The following is a 17,029-nucleotide window of genomic DNA, read 5'->3' as shown; positions in this document are numbered from 1 at the left end:
GGCCAGGGGCCCTGCCCAGGGGCCGTGCTCCTCCTGACTCTGTGCTAGAATCCACACTCAGGCCTGAGCCCAGTGGCCAGGTCTGCGGGCCTCCAGGCCCCGTCCCAGGTGGGGCCAGGTGCTCAGGCCCCAGGAGCAGAGCAGAGGCGAGCAGGAGCCCCAGCGCCCTGCCCTCACGGTGGCCTGTCCCCGCAGCTGACGGCCAGCGAGGAGGAGTTCCTGCGCACCTACGCGGGCGTGGTCAGCAGCCAGCTCAGCCAGCTGCCTCCGCACTCCATCGACCAGGGTGAGTGCCCTGGCCCCAGCCCCACTGCCACTCCCCTCGGGCCGCCTCCAGGGTCTCCGCCTGCTTCACCCTGGGGGGCCCCTTAGAGGCCTGACGCCTGCCCACCCAGCAGAGGGGTGGAACCGCCTGGGTGCTTGGCCGGGCCTGGGCCTCACATGGCTGGGGTGGGCCTGGCAAGATCTGTGCCCACGAGGGTCCTGCGCCCTCGCCAGCCGCCAGGGTGGTAGCAGGAACAGTGAGTTGCCCGCAGGTGCTTTGCTCGGTCGCCTGGAGGGCTGCGGGCGGTGTTGTTTCTCTTAGTAGGGAAGGGAACTGGGCTTCAGAGCACGGGTCCTGCAGCCTGGCAGGCCGGGGGTGGGGGTGCCATCTGTCCTGGAAGGCTCACCTGATGCCACACCGGTCTCCTGACCAGCACCTCCATCTGGTCCTTCCTTCTGTTCTTCCTACTCTCAGTGGGATGGTTGGCCGGGGCGCTGGGTGGGGCGTGCCCAGGCGTGAGCGGCTCCGGGAAGCGGAGCGCCTGCCCACGGGCCTGCCTTGGGACCCGGCCGGGGAGAGGAACAGGTCTGTTCTGGCTGCTGGGCCGGAGGCGTCTTGTTCTGGCCAGCACGGGGCCTGCATCCCCAGCCCGCACCCTGGGCGCGACCCACCCGTGTGCCCAACTCAGCAGAAACGCGTGGGGCATCCCCAGGGCCGCTCCCTCTGCCACCTGTTTGTGCTCCTCACTGGAATGGGGATGGAGGAGCTGAGGGGCCTGCCCCGCCTTTGTGGAAGAAACCCCTTTCTCTTGCAGGACCCAGTGGGTTTCTGTCTCGGGTTCCGGGGTCGCAGCTGTGGGTCCTGAGTGGCTGGGCCGGCTCCTGTCTCCTGTAGAAGGCTCGATGGGAATCATCACCACAAGCCGTAGAACAGCACGTACACTCATGCGCCCGTGTCCGGGGCGGAGAGCCCACCTCAGGTTGGCAGAGCCAACCTCAGTGGACACGACAAGGTGGCGCAGATGCTGCCCAGGGGGCACAGGCACTGGACCACTGCTCCCAGCGCCCAGCATCAAAGACCCCAAAGACCAGGAGCCACTGGGGGGTGTTGGGCAGGACCAGGCCCAAAGCCTGGCCTGAGTGCCTCCTGCCACTAGGTGGCACCGTGTCTCAGCAAATGCCCCCTGCTCGCCCCGGGGAGGTTCTTACCCTGTGGTTCCAGCCCCAAGCTGCCCCACCCACCCATGGGTGAGCTGCTGGCCTGGGCTTTGTGGGGTCCTGACCCACACCTTTAGACCATAATGCTTCCCCTCCAGGGCTGCAGAGATCCAGTACTGGGGGCTGGGGAGGTGGATACTGGCTGCTCTCCCCAAGACCCAGGGAGAACTGGCCGGGCGTCCCTCACAGAGCTCCAGCCCGTGCCCAGGCCTCCCAGGCCCCGCCCTGTCCTCAGCAGAGGCCATGTCTGCTGGGTCCAGGCAGGCCGGGGCTCTGGTGGGGCCTGAACCTTAGGGACTCGCTAAGCAGTCTAGGGAGGGCCTCCTTGGGCTGCCCTCTCCTGGTTTTCAGGAGTGGTGAGACGCCCTTGACGGCGCCTTCCGGAAGCCTCCTGGGCTCTCACCCCACCTATTTTCTGTCTGTTCGCCTGGGGCCTTTGCTCTCTGCTCTCCGTCCGCCTCTGCGCCTCACCCCATACCGGCTCCTGGTCTGTCTCCATCACCTCTGAGCCCTGAGTTTGGGGTTTGTGGTTCCCTGCTCTTCGTGGGGCTGGCCCTGGGCCTCCTCCCCTGGATCTGACCGCTTGCCCTTGAGCTTGGTGGACCCGACAGCGAGGACAGGGCTGGAGGAGACCGGGGCCTGTCCGGAGGGCGTCCTGGCGGGCTGGTGGCCGAGGGCTGGCGCCTCCCTCGTCAGCGCCCGGGCACTGGCTTCTCAGGCACGGCCACCACCGCGCGGGGTGGGGTGGGGGCGCAGGGTGGCGTCTGCTGTGCGGCTGAGGACACGGCTGACCTTCGTCAGCCTCTTAGAGGCGGGCGAGGACTCCCCTCCTAGGCCAGAGCCACCGTAGAAACATTTTAGTGCCCATTTTAACAGTCGTCACCCAGGCCCCGCGCGCCCAGGCCCCGCGCCCGCCGAGCTCAGCCGACCTCCCTCTGTCTCGGGCTGCTCTGGGGGGCTCCTGGTCGGTGGGGCCCAGGGGTTCCCAGTCTCACAGGAGTGCTCCGGGAGGGGGGTGCCCTGCCCCACTTCCAAAATGAAGAGCTGGTCTGGAGACCCCGAGATGTGGCCACAGCCCGGAGCTGGCGGGTGTGGCCCGGGGATGCAGAGGTCAAGCACCCTCTGTCCGAATCCATCTCACTTATTGTGAGAAAAATTCCAGGAGCGGCCCAGGCCGCAAGTCTTAGGCAGGACAGCATTTTGCCTGGTGTGGCCATTCTGGGGGTGCACAGCGAGTGGGGGGAGCGTTTGCCGCTGCTGTCCTGAGCCCCTCCCCACAGGGCCTTTGCACTTGCTGGCTGCCTGAGACCCAGCACCGTGAAGAGGGCGTCGTACCAGGCAGAGCGGGGTGTTACGGACCCAGGCATGCGGATAGAGGGCGCCTTCTCGGGCGCTCTGGCTTCCCCGGGCCTCCAAGGGGCCGTTACACCTGAGTAGTTGGCGGCCAGCTGCCGGGAGCGGGGAGGCCGGGGGCTGCAGCCAGGGGGCTGTGGCCTCCGAGCCGCCGCGAGCCTTCACGCTTTCCGGGCTCCCTGGCGTGCTCCCTGGGTCTGCTCACGGGGCCCCACTGCACAGGCTCTGCCACGCTTACACGCTGCCTCTCTGCTCAGGCATGCCCACCTGCGCACGCCCACACCTGAGCAGGTGCCCGCCACCAGTGTCAGCCACAGATGCTGATGGCGGAGGGCGGAAGAGGCCTGCTCACTTCCATCTACCCTACAGGGTGGCAGTTCCGGTTCCCAAGGCGCTCGGCAAAGGCTTCTCCGTCGCCTTGCACGCGAGGCCCCCTGCTCCCCTGTGAGGCCCCAGGCGCCCCAGGCTGGCAGGGACGAGGGACCCAGCCCTGGTTAAGGAAGCTGCCTTGCCCAGGCCCCAGGGAACCCCCTGGCCTGGGCTGGCCTCTGCAGGCCTCTGGCCACGCCCTCCCTCCAGGACATTTGCAGCAGGGTCCCAGCTTGGCAGCAGCTGGCGCTGCTGACTTGGGGCAATCTGACTACGCCCCTTGGCCTTGGCCTCAGGTGACTGGGAACCTTGTGAAACTGGTCACGGCAGCCTCGGCCTGCCAGCCCCACACTGAAGCAGGCGCTCCCTCTGGGCGTCACCCCACTTGACCCTCCAGGCGCTGGGGGTGCTGGCATGATGGTGTCCCTTTGCAGCCAAGAGCGATGGAGCATTTTCCTGGAATCCTCTCCCACACCCTGCAGGCTCTGCCCTCACCGCCCCTCCCCCCCCACCCTCTGGGGCGGCCTGGGCGCCTCTGGGGAGCTGAGGCTCCAGCACCCCCAGGGGCTAGTTGGGGCTCTGCTAAGACAAGCCTTGGGGAGGTTGGGCCCAGAAAAGGCACCTCCTCTGTTGGGGGTCCCGTGCTGGCTGCTGGGGTGCTGGGCCCCTCTCCCCGGGGCAGGGGGTGCGCTGAGGCCTCCCAGGGGCTTCAGGCAGTGAGTGACAAGCTGGACCGGAATGGCAGCCAGCTGGGAGAACCCCTGTACGGGGGCGGGGAGCTAATCTTTTTCCTTTTTTTTAAATAACACAATAGTTTATTTTTACATCATTTTGTGCCTTTTTCCATCTCAGTGGCAATCCCCGTGGCTTCTTCAGTTTTAATCAACACTTAGATGAGAATTACCTGTAACCTAATAATGATAAAATTGAATCAAGTATCATGGGTACTTTGAGTCAAACTGAAAAACCAACCGTGAGGCTTTGGTGTTTGGTGTCGCAGAAGAGAAGGCCCAGGACAGGGAAGGAGCCAGGCCGGATGCCCCCAACCCCTCGTGCCACTGAGGCCAACCCTCCCATGGTGTGGGGCCGACCTGGGGTGAGGGGAGAGCTTGCGGGGCACCGGAGGAGCTGCCTGCCCAGTGCCCAGCCTGGGCACAGAGGCCCGGTCACTCTGAGCCAAGGGGCAGCGCCTAGAAAGCCAGGGTGAGGCGCTGCTGGCACTGGGCCCTGAGGGCACGCGAAGGAGGCTGCCAGGGCTGGGGGGTGGGCCTCGGCCCCTCGGGGTCTGCGGTGGGGGCTGCTGGCCCTGTGGCTTCATCCTGGAGGCCGCAGGGGCCCGGCCCGGTGGGCAGGATGGCCTCCTCCCTGCCGCCTGCCCAAGGCACCTCCTGGGAGGCACAGGCACAGGAGGTTGTCTAGCGCAGACACTGAGGTCTCACAGCCGGGCATTTTGGGCTGAGAAAGCCGGTGCATGGGCCGCCTGGCCTGGCATCCCATGGAGGCAGGGCTGCTGTCCGTGGGTGGTGGGCGGGGCTCGGGGGGGGTGGAACCAGGTCAGAGCTCAGGCCCAGGGTCCCAGGGAGGGTAAGATGGCTCAGACTTGCACTGAGTCCCCATACCCTGTCCCCACACACCCCGGGACAGCAGGCAGAGTGAGGGGACACCGCCAGGACAGCAGAGGGGACGGGGCACTCTGGGCAGTCAGAGGCTGCAGGGCCGGAGGGGACACGGGTCGCTCTGGGCAGTCAGAGGCTGCAGGCCACTTGCGGGCTTCCCTGGGCTTGTAAAGGATCGGCAGGCGGTGACTTTTCTCGAAAGGGTTTCTGCAGAGCCCGGGCTGGAAGCCAGGGTCACAGTGGGAGGGGTAGGAGGAAGTGGAGGCAGGACAGAGGGCTCTTTGAGAATGCTGGCAGAGAAGGGGCGACGGCTGGAGGTGGGGTGAGCGCTCAGCGCGGCCACAGACACCCTCACCCGAGTCCCCAAGGGCGCTTGCTGCAGTGCAGACCCCAGGCCCTCCCTGCTGCTCCCTCAGAAGCCGGCCCAGCACGCCTGGGAATCCGCATGAGACAGCCCCTGGGGGTGCTGGCGCCCCTCGCAGTTGGCAGTTCGCTTGGACGGTGGCCTGGAGCTCCCAGGCCCTGCACAGCCAGGCTCTCTGGCTGGGGGGACTGAGGTGTTGGGGGCCAGAGATTTGAGGAAGGAGAGCGAGCAGCTCCCTGGGGATAGCAAACCCGAGGTAGCAGTTGTGTATGCACATGTGGGGCTCAGCAGGGGCGGGGGGCTGAACCCCAAATTATGGCCCACCGAAATGCTGCCTGTGATGCTTTTTGCTGCAGATGTTATCTGGTCCTTTCGGTGGGGTGGGGGTGCTGTGGGGTGGGGGTGCTGTGCGTTGCGGTTTGCAGACGCGGAAAAGAGGGGCCTCCCTGGGTCCCACAGGTGGCAGAGTCAGACAGGTCTGGGGACCGGGTCCCCTTGGAGCCCCCCGAGGGCCCCATGGCAACTGGGTAGAGCCCCCCACCGGGAACTTTTGGAGCTGAGGTGTGGAGAGCCCCAGCTCCTGGGCCCTGCTGCCAAACCGAGGCTTGCCCGTTCAGCAGGCGTCTGAGCCCCGCCCCCGGGCAACCCCCCTTGGGGAAGCTGGCTGCTATTCCTTCCCCACCCCCCCAGTCCCCGCCTGGCCTGTCTCCCCAGAGCTGCTGGCGGAGGGGGTGCAGTTTGGGGGCCAGTGGCAGTAGCAGGCTGATACTGACAAGATAGTGAACTGGGCCCAAGGGGAAGATCCCAAACCCAGAATCCTCTGGGTGGAGAAACGGGGCGACCTCGGCGTGGGAAGGCCCTGGCGCTCCGCAGCAGGTCCGGCAGGTCGGGTCCGCTGGGGCTTTGAGGACTTCGCCTGTGTGAGCCCCTGTCCTCGCCTCACCAGCCGCGGGACCTGGCATGTCGGGGCTTCAGAGCTGTCTGAGCGTCAGGCCCCAGCCCTCGACCCTGTGAGGGAGGCCTTGGTCCCTGAGGCCAGGAGGACCTGGGGCCTGGGGCAGCCTGCAAGCGCCAGCCAGGGGCTGGGGGGCTTCAGAGAGGCCCCTGTCCCCAGGGGGTGTGGCCGTGGCCGGGCTAGTGCCGCTCCTGGACCCCCCTTCGCCAGTGACCTCCGTGCTGGGCTGCGTCCTGGAGCGGGGGGCCCTGGGCTAGCAGCCGGACCAGGCTTCTGGGGTTGGGGCTTGCCTCAGGGCGCCTCTCTCCCAGCCGCCCGTCTGCCTGGACGGCGCGGGGTCTGGAGCTGGTGCCAGGTGCTCGCTGGCACAAAACGGGCTGTGCGGGCCGCACACCCCAGAAGCCCTCTTGCTGTGTCCCGCTTCAGTGAACTTCCTCTCGGCCCGTGGCGGCCCGTGGCGGCCCGTGGCGGCAGGCGCATCGGTGCCAGCGTGCTGACGAGAAGCCTGTGACAGACCGGGGCCCTAGATACTGGGCGCGTCCCCAGACGCTCGGGTTGCGTCTGAGTGCCCTTGGGCTCCCCGGCCCCTGGCCCCTGCACCCACGCCTGCTGCTGATGCCCTCGGGAAGCCGGGACGCGGGGCAGGTGCTGCCACAGATCCGCCGGCCTCCGCCTTGCTGTGTGCATCCCTGAGCGCCCCCTGTCGCCCCGCCCCCAGGGCCCAGCTGCCCTTCTCCACGCTCTTGCATATTTGTCATTTTTCTCTTCCCAACGGGCTCTGTTAAAGGGCCGAAGCTGGCACTGGGCGTGGGATGGGACAGCCGCTGGGTGCCAGGCCCTCACCAGTGCCGCAGGCCGGGGCTGGGCCTGGGCCAGGCTCCTTCCAGCCCAGTGCTCCGACTCCAGGCTGAGGTTCCCGGGACCCCCCGGCTGCCTTGGCGGTGGTCTCGAGCCTGGCCTTGGTTCTCACTGGTACAGAAGATTTGGTCCAGTCTGCCTGGAGGCCCGAGCAGCCTTGGGGCCTCGGGTGTCATGAGCTAGCTAGTTATTTCTTTCTCCCGAGAAGAAATGGCAAAGTGCATCCTTGTGCCGGCCAGACCCAAAAGTCTCTGGGTCCTCCACCCCCTCTTGATTCCCCAGGCTGCTTCGTCTCAGTTTCAGGCCCTTTACCTGCAGTAAGGCCCGGTCCCAGGGCTGTGAATGTGGGGGTGTATGAGAAAGACGCCCTGAACACTGAGAAGCAAACACCCCCTTGGGTCCCGAATCTGGGGGTGACGCTGAGGCTCCTGAGGAGATGCCACCAAGAGAGGTTGACATGGCTGTCAGTCTGTCTCAGGCGTTGTGGTGGAGGGGTGCTGGGGGCTGTCCCTGCCGAGAATGGAGTGAGCACCAGCAGCTGGAATGGGGGAGAGCCAGGCCGCCCCGGAGCCTGCACATGCTCAGGTCCTGCGGCGCGAGGACCTGAGCCTGAAGACGCTGGCCGAGCGGCGTGTGAAGGGGGACCCCGAGGCCCAGGGGCCTCCTCGCCCTAGGAAGCCTTTGGAGGGTTTTAAGCAAAGGAAGGACGGGACTTATCTTTTGAAAAGCTTCCTTCTGGCTCCTGCATGGAAAGTGGACCATGGGGTGTCCACGAGGCCAGTGGACAGTAGCATGGGCTGGACTGAGGTGGTGTTGGAGGATCCGTGCAGGATAATCTGAAAAGCAAGTCAACAGGGCTTGCTGGCGCCTCGTCTGGAATGTGTGTGGGAGAAGCGGGTCCGGAAGACCCTGGGGGTTGGCTGGGAGGGCGGAGCCCCCTGCTGAGCTGATGCTGCAGTGGCCTCGGGAGCCGCCGGACTTGACAGTCCAGCTTGTCCGTCCTCCCAGGTCCTCACGTCCTTGCTAACTCTTGGTACCGCCTTTAACTGTGGCCAGCCTAGCGGGTGCCGAGCAGGGCTTCATGGCGCTTGATTGGCATTTCCGTAACGGCTAGGGACAAACCTCCTCATGTCCTCACTGACCGTGCTTGTATCTCTGGAGAAATGTCTGTATTCAGGGTCTTTGCCCATTTAAAACACTGGGTTGTTTGACCTCCTGTCGGTATTGTGTTATTTATATGTTCCCGACACCAAGGCCTTACCGGGTGCAGGACTTGCAAATACTTTCTCCCGCTATGGGAGTTGCCGTCTCACTTTTCCTGTGGTGTCCTGTGAAGCATCAAAGTTTTTGACTTTGTCAAAGCCCAGTCTCCTTGGGTGCTTATGCTTGGGTGCCATGTCTGAGTCACCCTTTCCTAGCCCAGGGTCATGAGATTTATTCCTACATTTTCTTCTGAAAGTTTTGTAACTTCTTCATAAATATTACTGATCCATTTTGAGTTTGTTTTTGCCTCTGGTGTGAGGTAGGGGTCCACCTTCATTGCTTCCGTGGAAGGTCGTCCCCTCATGCTTTGTTCAGTTCTTCCCCTTCAGTTGTCTTGGTACTTCTGTGGGAACGTGGCGACCCTGAACAGGAGCATTCATTTCTGAACTCTCAGTTCCATTCCGTTGACCGACATGTCCACCTTATGGCGTGCTGCTCAGTCTTATTCACTGTGAGGCTGTAGTATATTTGGATATCTGGAAGTATGAATTTGACTTACTCTCTTTCTCAAGATTATCTTGGTGATTCTGGGTCCTTTGCATTTATTTCCCTGTTAACTGTAGGAGCCGTGCGCCATTTCTCCTGAGATTTTCATGGAGGTTATGCTGAAGTTTCTTTCAATATTTTAAATCACGAGATTTTGGTTTTTGCAAAATAATAGTTTTGCATTAAATTTGTTAAATTATTCCTAACTGTTGTTATTTTTGATTGATTTATTTATGTAATAAGAACTAGGGTACAGGCCAGAGGACCCACCAGAGACAGTGGGGAGCAGATCAGGAGGATTGACTGAAACACACTGCTGAGGGGGGGCAGTGGGGAGACCGGCGAGGCCTGCCGTGCCCTGGGGGTCAGCTCCTGGCCGGAGTCCAGCTCCGGCAGCTTGTGTGATTGCGCCGAGACTCAACCCCTCGGCCACCAGGCCAGACCCGATACACTAAATAAACCAGGTATAGTAATAGAATAACAGTAACTAACAAAAAGACAGACAATTATATACTGTAACAAAGGTTGTAGGAATATGGTCAGAGTATCTTTTGGTATGTGATATTTCCAGACTGGTTGAGCCCATGATTCCAGGATCTGGAGCGCACCCAAGTGAGCCACTCCATGGTGGCCTTTAAGGGAGAAGTGTGGGTCCTGGGGATCCCCACTGAGGTCCTAAAGCCCTCAGCAGTGCACTCACAATAACCACTGAGCAGCTCACCTCCTGGGTGATGATCTGCACGTTTCTGGAGGAAAGGAGAGGGAAAGTCCGCACCTTTGCCCCGGGCCTGCCGCGCTCTCATTATAGTCCTTAGTGATGGTCAGAGGGTGCCCTGGAAGAGCCTGCCCCTGTGCGGAGGCCTGCACCGTCCTTGAGGGGGCTCCTCTCTGGGCTCTTGCACACAGTGGAGGCTCTTGGGGAGGCGCCAGGGCGGGTCCAGGAGCCGTGAGAGGGACAGGTGGGACGCTGGCAGCTGCTTTGCTTCAGGTGTTGTGTGGAACAGGTATCCCCCGAGTCCCGGTGTGACCTTGCGCGTCATCTCCTCCCCAGGCTCCCGAGTAGTGCAGGTGCCCACCGGCCACGTCCCCAGAGCCGGGCTCCTCCGCAGAGCCCCTCGGCAGAGCCCCGGCCTTCCCTCCCCAGCTGCACCAGCCCTCCTGGGCCGCTGCTGCACAGTACAGAGGCCCGGGCCCTGCGAGCGGGCCCCGGGGCCAGCAAGGCCAGCGAGTGGGCCGCCTGGCTACAGCCCTCGCCGGCTGCTCAGCCCTCCCGCTCACCCAGCTCAGGAGTGGCTCGGGAAAAGCCAGCATCCGCCAGGTGCCCAGCGCGGCTGCCGCGCGGGCATGATGTAATCTTGGATTCTGTGGTTGCTAGGAAAACTCTGCCTGCAGTGAACTGCGTGGTCCTAGGACTGAAGCGAGAACAGAATGTTCCTGAGAAGACAGGGAGGGATTTTTGTAGGGCTTCCCAAGCAGAGGGGCCCCATCCAGGAGCCAAGCAATCTGAGCTCCTTTCTAGAAGCTCATGTATCTCATGGGAGTAGCGGTTGTGTGGTCTCACCAGCAGCCCCCAGGGAGGACGGTATGTGTGGCAGCGCCCCAGCGTCCTGGGGGTGGCCCACAGCGCCCCTGTGTCCTGGGGCAGAGCAGTGCAGGAGGTCCACGGGAGTCTGCTGCTGAGGGGGCGACAGAGACGGCCAACATGGGGGTGTCCTGTCCCTACCTGACTCCCTTTCACCTGCCAGAAGCTCCCTCTTGCACCCCCACGCCAGCCCCCCCGGGGGCCCTTCCTGTGCCTACTGTTCCGGCTCTTGGGGGGGTGGAGGGGGTGGGGAGGGGAAGCCTGTAGCTAAGGCTGCCCCAAGGAAGTGGGGAGAAAGCAGCGGGCCCCGGGCAGGGGGCCGGGCCGGGTCACCTCGTTTGGCGGCCCAGTGAGCCCCTTCCTTCCTGGGCAGCTGGGGGTGGGAGGCCCAGTATTTTGGCTCTTTCCCTCCTCCCACCAGCTTTTGCTGGCCGTGTGTCAGAGCCTGTCTTATGGAAAACAAGACAAAGGGGGTGACTTCCTGATTGCCTGGACCAGACCTCAGATCCGGGAGTGAAAATAACAATAGCGACGGTGGCCGTGAGGGGTCTCCCGAGCAGCGGCCAGCAGAGTCCCGCCTGTGCAGGTGTTGGTGTGGCGCGAAGGACTGAGGGGCTGTTCAATACCCTCACGAGCTGGGGCCTCCGGGGGCCAGGCAAGAGCTGGGAAAGAAGGGAGCTTCCCCAGGGCCGCCGGCTGTGGTGACCTCGGCACAGGGGCCCAGCGGAGCCCTGGTCCAGGCCCGGGGACCTCCTGGGGCCCTGCTCCCCTGGCCGCAGGTGGGGCACCGCAGGGGATGGTGGGCCGCCCGAGGATGCCCTCGCCGCAGCCTCCTGGCCCGGCCCAGCAGCGTCTTCCTCCGGCCCGCAGGTGCAGAGGACGTGGTGATGGCGTTTTCCAGGTCGGAGACGGAGGACCGGAGGCAGTAGTGCGAGCCCCTTGGCACACCCTGGACGACAGCGAGGGCCAGAGCTGCGAGGGCTCCGCTCCGCCAGTGGCAGCAGACCCCTGCCCGCCTCCCCTCCCCCGCAGCCCCCACCCCCACCCCCCCTCGGCCTGGGGGCGCACGGAGCCGCCATGGCGCGGTAGGGATGGACTCACGATTGGCTGCAGGAAGAAACCTTTTGATTTTTAAATCTTGACCAACAGAAACCTTTTATTTTTATTCCTGACTTTTTTTTTTTTTTAATTTGCGCCTGGAACGTGGCTTCCCCGGAAGCTGCCTGCGCTCTGGTGCTTGGTTAGGTCACTTGTTAGGGATGAGAAGAGGCCCAGAAGCCGCTTAAACTGGAAGAGGGGGCCGCGGGCTGGCCGTGGCTCGGCCGCAGGTGCTGTGCTGACAGCAGCTTCTCGCGCGACGCTGAGGACAGGGTCTGGGACACAGGTTGTTATTTGACTTGAAAAAAAACAGAAAGAAAACCACGTGCGCTCCGCGGTGTTTATTATCCAGCTGTCGCTGCTTCCCGTGCTCCATGGATTTGGTTGGTTTTCGGCATGGGTGTTTGGGGTCCCCTGGCTCCCACACTCAGCTCCTTGCTGCCCCGCGCCCCCATGAGGATGCATGGCTGTGATGACTGCAGCTGCCTCACCCCCAGCCCAGCCTGGAGGTGCCCGTGACCGGCCCCCCATCCCGCCCATGTGGTTAGGGTTGTGCACTGCTCTCCGGCCTCCTGCTTGGCTGGGCTGAGCAGGGGGTGCTCACAAGCAGCCTTCCCCGCGGTATCCCACTTCCTCAGGCCTCCTGGGGCTCCTCTGTAAAGGGCAGGAGCTGCTCTCAGCCGGGGAGCACACAGTGTAGCTGAGGCCTCTGCCCGGGCCCGGAACCCTCTCAGAGGCCCTCACTTGGCTCGCCAGGCCCCAGGGGCGTTTGGCTCCTCATGGCCTCTGACGTCCATTGCCAGAGGCCTGTGGTGTCTGCCCTGGGCAGTTGTCCTGTCAGCCAGCGTCTGGCTCAAGGTCTTCTGTCTCTGTCCGGCTAGCATGGGTGGGGCAGCGTCACTGTTTATGAAGAGCCCCCGGGACAGCCGCCTGGGCCTTGGTTCTCCTACCAGGCCAGTCCCCAGCCCTGACTTCCAGGCTGACTTCCAGAAACATTCTGCGGAGCAGTGGTCTTTGACCCCAGGTCTTCCTGCCTGCCCAGGAACAGGTGACCAAGGCCCCTTCACCCTCCTGCCCTCGGCCCCCAGGCCCGGAAGCTCTCAGCTCAGTGTCCCCCTCCTCAGGCCTTGGGGCTGTGGTCAGCACGGAGCTAGGCCCCAGGGTGGGTGAATAGGCGCCCTCTGCCCTGAGCATCATCTGAGCCTTGCCCCAGAGGTGGGACTCGAGGGTCCTGGCCGGGATACGGGCATTCCCCTCCACACACGCACGACCCCTGGCCCTGCCCAACTCACCATGAATGAGCAGAGCCCACTGAGCCCCAGGAGGCCCGTCCTCAGGAGGGCTGCACACGCACACAGGCTCTCCCAGCTCAGTGCCCAGCACTGGCCCAGGGAAAGGGGGTCTGGCCCACCCCAGCATCTGTGTCCAGGTGTGGAGGCTCCGCCCCTCGCCTACCTGGAGCTCCCACGAGGCGGCCGCGTGCTGCAGGCCACGTGTCCCCTCCCCAGCTGACCTTGTCAAGGTTACGGCTTCCTCTTGTAACCACAAAGGCTGGATCTGTCTCCTCTTCTGAAGAAGAAAAGCGAAAGTGTTGCTGTGGCTTCATATTTCAACTAAAAATATGCTGCCGAGAGTACAGGAACAATAAAGGTTTTTAATAGCTGGCGTGTGAGGGGGTGTCTCTGCGGGGCGGCAGGAGGGTCCCCCGCCCCCCCGCAGCGCCGGGGGGCGGAGCCAGGTCTGCAGGCCCGGAGGGGGGACCTGGCCGGCGCCCCTGGCCGAGCGGGACCCTCCAGATGTCCCCCACCGTCCGGGCCGGTCATCTTCACGGCGACCTCACCTGTCCTGGGCACCCCAGCGGCCGGAGGCTGCGGGTGGAGGCGACATCTGCCCTTCACCCCAGAGATGGGAGCGTCTCCCAGGGCAGCGGCTGTTCAAGTCGGGAGCCGGGAAGCGGAATCATCTCCACTTTGGGAATTTTTGCTTTGAAGCGTTTTCTAAACTGTCACTTCTACCCTGCATCACCCCCTTTTCCGGCTGCGTGCACGGGCTCATGCTTTTAGCGCCATTGTTTTTCTTTTTTCCCTGTCATGTCTGAGGTGCCCGGGCCTGGGAGCTCAGCCCGGGGTCCCCCCAACAGTCTCGGGAGTGGTGACCCCACAGCACAGCCCCCTACTTAAAGCCGGTGCATGGTGGGGAGGGCTGGGCAGCCGCAGTGTGAACAGGCCGAGCCTCCTAAGTAAACACCCCGTGGGGGGATGACCGCACTCGGCGCCAGGGTGGGGGTGGGCGCAGGCAGCAGACAGTGGGCAGAGGGTGGGCATGTCTGCAGCCCCACGGGCAGCTGTCCAGGTGTGCACCATGGCGGCTGCTCCTTCTGGTGTGCGGGGACCGACACCCTCTTCTGTGTCTGGGGGCTCAGGTGAGGGTGACCTTGAGACCACAGAGGCCAGCATCTTGCTGATGAGGATCAGGATCCAACCACCAACGAACAGCCAGGGCCGCTGGGAGCCTGATGGCCAAGCCATGGCCGCCGCTCAGGCCAGCGCCCAGGGGAGGAGGCTTCTGCAGCCGGTGGCGCCTCACGGGGAACTGATGACGAGCCGACCACAGGTGGGGTGACAGCGGCTGTGCCCCGGGGGTGACGGGCTGCCTAGTGGCTCTTGAGGATGGGCTGGTAGCAGGCTGGTGCCCCCAGGGCTGGGCCTCAGGCGGCCCCCATCAGGGGTGTTCTTGGCCTCACGAGTGTCTGTCCGGCGGGGAGTGCGGGGACCTCGGTGATCAGGTGGCTGTGACGGGTTTTACCTCCAAGCGCTGCCGGGCGTGAAAGGCTCCTGGGTCTGAACCCCGGAACCCGGAGACCCCGGCACGCGCTCGGCTTTCAGTCTCAGCGCTGGACGCCTGGGGGGTGCAGGGCAGCCCGAGGCTCCTCTGCGGCATCTCGGGGAGGGGCTCCCAGCTTTGCCTGACACACGGGGGGCGCGGGACTCACTGCCTCACGAGACGCCCCACCTCCGGGTAACGCGTTCAGCCTGGTGCTAGCTGCTGTCTTTCCCGCTCACTCGCTACTCCAGAAAGCAGGTCACGGTCACAGAGGGAGAGACAACGGCAGGAAAAGGCAGCGATGCCCAGCCAAAGGCGCGGCCTGCGAGGGCTCCCCACCGGCAGCGCTGTGTGGCCCGTGGCCGCGAGCCCTGAGGTGGCCGTCGAGTGGGGGAAGCACCACCCAGGTCCCCTGCCCAGCCCCCTGCAGAGTCGGAGGAGGAAACCCCAGAACCATCCACGACAGGGGAATTAGGCCACGTGGGAGCTGGGGACACTGCCCAAGAAGGGGGCGCTCGCCTGCCCGCAGTCCAGTCCCCCCTGGTGCAGGGGCCAGACGCGCCCCACCTCCCTGCGGAACAGGGAGGCCTGTGGGCTGAGCAGGGAGCTGCTCCGTGCTGTGCCCAGGCCAGGGAGGGGGGCAGTGAATGAGGCCACTCTGCCCTGCTTCAGGTGAATAGCAGCAGGTGAGAACCAGGCCTCCAGCCTTTGAATCTGTCCTTTGTGGCAGGAAACGGATCCCTCAGGGCATGGACAGGAGCCAGCCTCCGGCATGGGCTCCCCCACTCTGTGTGGGTCCCAAGGGACCCCCCATCCTGACTGCATAGGTAGGGCGGGGTGGGACCTCTTCCTGAGGGTCTCCTGGCCACCCAGCCTCTCCTCAGGATAAAACAGGCCCTGGCAGCCCTGCAGCCACATTTTGAAAAGCCCCCTCTGCCCAAGGACACTTCCCGGGGGCACTGGGGCGGTGCTGGGCCTCCTTTCAGGGCCAGGCGGTGCGTGCTCTCAAATGGCATCCAGACCTTGCGGTCACTTTACCCCTTGGCATGAGGAGGACTCCCGGAGGGACCTGCCCGGTGGGGGACAGGGACGCCAGGAGAGCTGAGCAGCCAGGCGCTGAGCCAGCCCCGCCGGCTCACCTGGGAGGAGGAGAGCCTGTAACAGGTGGCCGGCCTGTTTGCACACCTGTGGGAGCCCTGCCCAGCTGCGTTTCCCAGGAGGTGACCTCAGGCCCGGGAGCCCTGAGAGTTTCCGCCTCCTGGTCCTTGGCCGGGGAGGAGATAGTCTTTGCAAGCACCTTTACACAGGTGTGGCCTGTGTTTGTCTTCATGATGCAGCCAGCGCGGGTGGGGTGCTACCTGTGTGCAGGTGCCCCCACCCCGGCGCTGTCTTTCACCACATGTGAGGCGCGTATGTCGTGGCCTCATTCTCCAGGCGAGGAAATGGGGGTTACATCGTTTGCTAGGTTACATCGAGCAAGGAGCCCCGTTCTTTGACCCAGACTCTGTGCCTGTCACTGCTGACGGCTCTGATGGGGTGGGGGGGGGGGGGGGGGGGGGTCGGTTCCTGCCCCACTCACGAGGCGGCCCAGGGCCCTGGCCGGCCCCTCTGTGACCCAGGACAAGCCTGGCACTTGTGCGTCCCCCAAGCATGCTGTTAACAGGACGTTGCTGGGGGTGTTCAGGCCCCACTGGTGCGGGGGAGCCCTCATCTCTGGGTTGAAGCTGCTGTCCTTCTACCCTGGTTTTGAAACTCAAGGAGCCCCAGCAGCACCCCCTCCCCATCTGACTCCCCTTCACAACTAAAACCCAGGGACCCCTTGCGATCATCAGTCTGGCGGGTCCCCTCAGGCTAAGCTGGTTTGTCCAGATCAAGTCTTCTGCTTTGTCCTGTGGCTTCCAGTACATAGCACCCCCCTCCCCCCAACCTCAAGGCACACCTGTCTCCAAGTCACTTTAACAAAAGGGCTCAGATTGTGGGGGTTGGAGCCCTGCCTCACTGCTGTGACCTCTGTACCCCAGCACTGGCCTCAGCCTTAATTTTCTCATTTGTAAAATGAGGACAATAATAAAAATACAAGATGTACACAAATGTGCTGTGGACCCCAAAAAGCCCCTGATAGACAGCGTTCTCTCTCACGTGGTGTACCATGTACCCCCAGAACAGATCCCCACATCCCCAGAGGATACTGGTGACAGCCAGAACCCCGGAGGCCACCCGGCAGGACCGGTGGGCTCTGCCCCTGGGTGCTGGGTGGCTCGGGGCAAATATCCAACACTGGAAAAATGGGGAAGCCGGTGCCACCCGCAGGCTGCAGCTGAGTGAGGGGCCGGGGTGGGCAGCACAGAGGGCCCCCCCAAGGCACAGAGGGGCCCCCCCAGCCACACGCCGCTGTCCCCGCCCCTGCCTCCGGCCAGCCGGTCAGAGCCGGGCTGGTCTGCTGTCCTAGGTCCAGTCGGGCTGGCTACAGGCTTTCTCCCCAGGGTGGAGACTGAGCTCCCTGTGGGTGGCAGCCACTGCCCCCACCCACCTCTTCTAGCTAAGCAGCTTTGGGGGGGCTGGCCTTGGGGTAGAGGTGTGGGCTTCCTGTGGCCAGGGGGACCCAGATGACCTGGTCTGGCCGACAGGATGGTGTATGTGTGGTGGGGGGTGCCAGTCCTGTCTTTGAGGGGCTCTCCTTGCCTGGTGCTCAAACTCCAAATAGAACCCCAGCCAGCCAGAGCCAGGGGAGGGGATAAAATTAAATCCTTGATCGTGATCAAGTGGTAAAAAAAAAAAAA

The 17,029-nt window shown here is 63.8% G+C and overlaps 1 protein-coding gene across 3 annotated transcripts in view; it reads left to right on the top strand.

Moving 5' to 3' along the window:
- The window catches only part of CTNNBIP1 (catenin, beta interacting protein 1), a 16,876-nt gene extending 5,126 nt beyond the window's left edge, over positions 1-11,750 (top strand). For all 3 annotated transcript variants that reach the window (XM_004678497.2, XM_012722775.1, XM_012722776.1), the window contains exons 3-4: positions 196-286; positions 11,199-11,750. In XM_004678497.2, coding sequence (XP_004678554.1) covers positions 196-286; positions 11,199-11,257 — 150 coding nt within the window. In that variant the 3' untranslated portion in view covers positions 11,258-11,750. The remainder of the gene's footprint in view (positions 1-195; positions 287-11,198) is intronic.
- Positions 11,751-17,029: the final 5,279 nt, after the last annotated feature.

Source organism: Condylura cristata, unplaced genomic scaffold (genome assembly GCF_000260355.1).
Source record: "Condylura cristata isolate star-nosed mole 26May11 unplaced genomic scaffold, ConCri1.0 scaffold00008, whole genome shotgun sequence".
NCBI lineage: Eukaryota > Metazoa > Chordata > Mammalia > Eulipotyphla > Talpidae > Condylura > Condylura cristata.
Note: the sequence above shows the minus strand (reverse complement) of the source record. Positions and strands in the feature narration are given on the sequence as shown.